Source organism: Nicotiana tabacum, chromosome 14, assembly GCF_000715075.1.
Source record: "Nicotiana tabacum cultivar K326 chromosome 14, ASM71507v2, whole genome shotgun sequence".
NCBI classification, from domain to species: domain Eukaryota; kingdom Viridiplantae; phylum Streptophyta; class Magnoliopsida; order Solanales; family Solanaceae; genus Nicotiana; species Nicotiana tabacum.
Window position 1 is genome coordinate 103,560,269 of NC_134093.1, and position 6,187 is coordinate 103,566,455.

General features: G+C 33.9%; 1 protein-coding gene across 3 annotated transcripts; it reads right to left on the reverse strand.

Annotated features, from left to right (window-relative positions):
• Nucleotides 1-1,802: 1,802 nt before the first annotated feature.
• Nucleotides 1,803-5,964, reverse strand: LOC107818367 (phytoene synthase 2, chloroplastic-like). Of its 3 annotated transcripts, none has more exons than XM_016644373.2 (7): nucleotides 5,763-5,964; nucleotides 4,566-5,232; nucleotides 4,394-4,444; nucleotides 3,765-3,937; nucleotides 3,400-3,635; nucleotides 2,989-3,181; nucleotides 1,803-2,205 (listed from the first exon to the last, which is right to left on the reverse strand). In XM_016644373.2, exons 2-7 carry the CDS (start codon nucleotides 4,969-4,971, stop codon nucleotides 2,032-2,034), a joined length of 1,233 nt encoding a protein of 410 aa, XP_016499859.1. In that variant the 5' UTR covers nucleotides 4,972-5,232; nucleotides 5,763-5,964; the 3' UTR covers nucleotides 1,803-2,031.
• Nucleotides 5,965-6,187: the final 223 nt, after the last annotated feature.

Consider the following 6,187-nt stretch of genomic DNA (forward strand, 5'->3'; position numbering starts at 1 on the left):
AAAATTCAAGAGGAATAAATGCGTGAGGATTGCAAACAGGCTACTTAATAATATTTTTGGAAGTTCAAAATAAATTTTAAGTTAGACTTTTATGACAATTAAAATGACGTCGTAACATTTTATTGTCTTAACAATGCAATTGGGCCCGGGCATAGCTCAAGCTAAGCATACTAGATTGCAAACAGGCTACTTAACAATATTTTTGGAAGTTCAAAATAAATTTTAAGTTAGACTTTTATGACAATTAAAATGACGTCGTAACATTTTATTGTCTTAACAATGCAATTGGGCCCGGGCATAGCTCAAGCTAAGCATACTAGTTTGTATATAGAAGGGAAAATTAGAACTCACCCCCCTCCCCCCGAGGTAATCTCTGAATTTTCAAGTATATATTCAGACTGGTTATTATTCAATGCTTATCCTATTTTTACTGATTACCAATTATTAATGTTTACCGAATTATTAATTGATACTTGTAAAACATTTACCTGCAATTGGCCAATAAGTTATTTGATTGGATAAATATTTTGTATATTTAAACTCTTGTAACAATACTTTACGGGTAGCAACAAGAACAACCCCTCTTATTTTCGTGCATGGAAATATCCTCTCAAGGTCAAAAATAACCTTAGGACTAACAACCTAAGCCTAAAATTTTATTCGTATTCAATATTTGTATCATACTAATAAATACAATATGTATTTTTAAATAAACTTATACCTTAATTAATTAATATGTATTCTCATTTTGATTTGTTATTATTAAGGTTAGATTATTAATTTGCTACAAATACCAAGTGCATATACGTTTTTCTTATGTGCACCTCGCTGACCATAGCAACGACATGCTCAAAGCTTCCTTAATTACACACTATTTCTTAGAACCATGTTGTATAACTTTTGTGTAATTAAATTAACTGAAAAAGTCAGCAATATGTTTTATCCTGCATCGGAATATTTTTACCCAGTTTAGCTAAGAAAAAGATTTACTCGCACCCAGTATTGCATTAAGCAAAGGAATGCAAATTTTAAACATGTGAATCATAGCTCTTTCTATCAGCAAATTTATAATTTTTTCAAGAAGTTTTAAGTTTATACATGTATTTCTAACCATGCTACCACATTAAGGATCTCTCACTTTGAGCATATTAATTAAAAATTAATGTCACTTCCTCCCCAGTGTTAGCATTTTCAGTTTAATATTTTTCCATCATTACTTTTTAACTCTTGTTAAGCTTTTAAATCAATATAAGATACTTAATTGGAAAGTATGGAATGATTTGTGAGTTAATATAGGGATCTTTATACAAATAGCTGGCCTGATTTACTGTGTATTTTTCCTAGCCGATATACATAAATTATATACTATTATATATAATCTTACAAATATAATACATAAATTATACATATATTCACTCGCCGGCTATTTTAATTTAAGCAATTAGGTGTATGACTATTTAAATTAATTCTTCTTAATAATATATGAGGGCAGATCCACTACCTTAATATTGGGTTGGCTCAAAACCATCAAAAACTGCAAAAGCCTATAATTTTGTTGGAGTTACTCCATTTAGTTATTCTTTGGAAAAATGGTAGAAATGACACCAGGTAACCACTCTAAATGATGTTTGAATTTTCTTGAAGATCAAATTTTTAGTTTAAAATTTTATAACAAAATAAATACTGTCTAATTTCTAAAAAAAAAAAAAAAAAAAAAAGGCTATGTGCAGTTGACCCCGAAAAATGGCACAACACATCATTTTCAAGATGGTTATAGTTTCCGAAATTTAACAGATGCAATGTGGAGTCAACAATTTTTTTCCAATGAACCAAAAAGAATGTCCCTCAAAGGGTTTAAGATTGTGAAGATACAACTACTATAAATTGTTATATTGGATTTTACTACCTACTTTTGATGATATACCAGTGACATCAATACAACAATATCTACTTTACAAATTCTTTCCTTTTAACAGTATAATAATAATAATATATGCTTTCTTGCTTTAATTTAATTCTGATGTCTATGCCTTAGCTAGAGGTGACAAGAGTTCTTGTAGGGGGCACAAGAGATTTTGCATAAGCAATAGGTAAGGAAATTAGCTTCTTTGGTTTGCTCACATAAGCTCTCCTTGTGAAGTTGTTGTAGTCATTGGCTTCAATCTCGTCGAGTATCTGGCGGTACAACAGCAAAGATGCCCATACCTGCAAAAGCCGAGATCATGAGAAGTGTTAATTTGGTTCGGATAGACTTCATTCAAGTATGTCACCACCCCGGGAATCAATAAGAAAACAAGTGCTAAGTTTCAGATCACTGAATAAACTAAAAGGAAAGAAGAGACGTTTCTCGCTCATTGCCCAATAAAAGTATAGGTCTTTGCCTCTACCTAAACTACAACAACAACGACAACAACTATAAACCAAGTGTAGTCCCACAAGTGAGATCTGGGGAGGGTAGTGTGTACGCAATCCTTACCCCTACCTTAAGAAGGTAGAGTGGTTGTTTCCAGTGCCTCTACCTAAACTATGCAATGAAATTATCAAGACATACGAAGATAAAGCTGTTCTTTTCCTAGGAAGTGAAAAGCAAATAGAGGATCATAGAGAAGATTTTGGCGCAACAGTATCCAAGGCGAATCTTACTTCTGGCGAAGAGGCGAAGAGAATACTGGTGTAAATTTGGGAACAATGTTGTCTTTCCAAGCATACTAGTACAACTACTTCTAATTCAAACTAAAATAATATCAGGTCTCTCAATCATCTAAGTTTCGGTAGCAGATAACATGGCTGATGGAATGACTTCAATCAAATCCGGATATTTCATTGACCAAGAAATACAACGGAATGGATCGTTAATGTCCAAATATTTTGATATATTGCCTTCTTTTTTTTAACCCTACCATATTCCATGCAGCCAAAAAAGTTGAAAAAAGAATCTACTCAAACAAGAAATCATATTCATATAACTAAGAGTTTATGCCTGCTTACAGGCCATCTACTAGCTGAGCTCAGTTGTGTCACTCCTTCCTCTGCCTCGTCGAAGAATTTTCTTGCCCTCTGGATTTGCTTCTTCATAAAGCTTCTCCATTTATCAGTCACTTTTCCAGCAAAAATGTCATTGTCGGAGAGACCTGCCTGTGCTAACTCATCTTGAGGTAAGTAGACTCTTCCTCTTCTGGCACTGCAACGAAAGCAATATATAAGAACAAGGGAAGCCTTAACCAAAAAGATATCGCACTTCACTTACGAAGAGCTTTCTTTCCCTATCTGCAGTTATCCTAATTATTCCAATATTATGTTGACATAGCAACAACAAACCTGATAAACAGCTCAACTAACATCTTTTGGTATGTCATAGTAGCAAATTGGACGTGCGTAAAATTGTAGGTTTGTACTTACTCTTCTCCAACATCTCTGAGTATGTTCGTTAGTTGATTTGCGATTCCTAAAGCCAAAGCTGCATTATATACGCTCTCTGTTGTTGCCTTTGAATCAGGTGCAATACCCATAATTGGAACACTCATCAACCCAACCGTACCAGCAACGTAATAACAATATAGGTATAGCTCATCAAAGTTTCTGTATCTTGACTTCCTCAAGTCCATACGCATTCCTTCAATCATATCTCTGAACGGCTGCAACGTCGATTGAACAATGAGACGGTTTACATGATTGAACCAAGTGAATCAACTTATGTGAATGAAGAAAGCGACATAGAACTCTGAATCAGAGAAAGATAAAAATGATAGAATTGGAAGACAAACCTGAATATCAACTGGAAACTGGGAAACAGTATCGGACAAAGCAGCATCGAGCATATCAAATGGCCGCCCACTGAAAACATCTTCCAGCCGGTCTTCCCACCTATCTAAGGCTTGTGGAGTAATATGTGATGCATTCGGGCCATCAACAAGTTCATCTGTTCTCCTGCACCATACTGTTTAAAAGAACATAATGAGAAACTTTTCAACTAAGAAGTTCGTTTATATATGCAATATCAACACTTTCATTAATATCTGTAACATGTGCTTTTTCAAAGTGGTCTTGACAATGCAAGACTAGCTAATAATTTGGAGAGAAAGATTTGTCTCACTTTAAAATCATCTCACAGTAACGCCAGTATTACTCTCTTATGAAAAAGATTCAGAGATTCAAATCTAACTTCTAAAAATTTTACAGAAACGACCAGAAGTCTCTTATGATAAATATTCCGTCAAAAAGTTAAAGCATACTACATCTGATACTACAGATTTGAATTCTTATATTGCCTTTCAAAGCTCAAGTTTTACATATTACAGGTACCCCTCAAACTCAAATTTGAGTTCTCTTTGTCTCCAATTAATCGCGCGTGTGTGTGTCTGTGTATCTGATACTAAATGGCTAGAAACCTCACCATATATTGCCCAAATAGCCCTTCTTCTCTCTGGAGTCATTAGCATAGTTCCTGAATAACAAACAAAAACAAGATCAATTTTTGAATTCATCGATTACATAAACAGGCATATAGTCTTAATTAGTACTTAAACCAATATTTTGGTAAACCAATAAATAGATGAAAAGGTAACCTAAGTAAAATGTCTTTGCATACTCTGCGCATACTTCACTACACCTATCATATGCTTCACTTAACAAGCTCAAATTCCCGGGGAGAGGGATCTCCGGCTTCACTTCTAAATCATCAGTAGATCTCAGCTGCCTTTTCACTAAAGCTGCTTGTTTCAATACCACATCATAAACCTTCTGTTCTGATGTCATTGTCGCCATTTCTCCCGTTGGTGTAGCCACCATCGCAGACCGTACAGAACCAAAATTCCACCTTTGTTTCACACCTCTTTTGATTCTCTCATTGCACACTAAATTCCTATGCCTCGACGAGTCAAAAACCCGGTTTCCCTCCCTTACTGAATCCAAGAATCCTGTCCCATTTGAGACCTCACAAGGTGAAACAACCCATAACAAGGCAACAGACATTCTGAACAACAAAACCTTGGTTGTCTAAAACAATTCCAAGGTTTTTTTGTCTTACTTTCTGTTTTCTGTTTCCTTCCCTCCTCTGCTTAATTTATAAAAAATAAAAAATAAAAAAAATACTCCTAGTAGATTCCCACTAGAGTCTAAATCAACTTTCAAGAAAATACCTACTTCCTGTTATGTAAAAGATTATAAAAAGACCACAAAGAAAGCAACTCAGCTTTTCCTAACTCAAGCAGAAAATAACCTGTTTCTTTGCTTCTGCAAAATGAGATAAACAAAACATCACAATTAACACTCAATTATAACCACTGAAGCAATAAAAATTTACAACAACAAACTCAGTAAATCCCACAAATGGGTTCGGGGAAGTATGTAAACTTTACCCCTACCATGAGGGTATAGACTAAAGAAAAGATGAACAAAAAGCAATAGCAACAAGTAGTAACAATAAGAAAATAATCAAGATGTAGTAATAGAGATCTAACACTAATAGAATACAAAGCTACCTGCTAAAAATTTGAACTTTGTAAAAAAATATCTAAATGTGGCACAAAGAAAGGATATTTAAGAAACTGGTTTTTAATTATTGAAAGCACAAATAGTAAAAACTCTTCCAATGACAATGGAATCACACTTTTTAGAGTAATGGGTGCTTTCTATATTTAGTCAACAAGATTATTATAAGCTCATTTGCTAACTTAGGCAAGTGCTCAATTACTATTATTATAAAGCAACAACAACAAGCACACTAACAGAACAATAAAAAGTTAAGAAGTTAAAGAACAAACCTTAATTTTCTTGTAACAATGGCTTTTCAAAAATAGCCACTTTAATTTTCTTGTTTGCTGCTGTGTACTCTTCAAGAATCGAAGGAGTTTCTTTGTTTTTCTTCTCGTTTTGCTCCACATATTTGTGGTCATTTTATAGGATTCATTATATTTTTTTTCTTTTCTTTTGTGCCGATTGGAATTGAGTGATTCAGAATCCATCTGCTTCTTTTACCCATTTTCAGTTAATTAAATTCTTTTGGTCACAATAAGGACACGTAGATTTTCAAAATATGGTACCACTGTAAGTCTTGACACCACGAGCTGACGAGTACGGATGTTCATGGTTCGGTTTGGGTCGATTTTTCCCTAAAATAAAATCAAACCAAGTAAGTTGATTTTTTAAATATTGGAACCAAACCAATTAAGTCGGTTTTTTATCGATT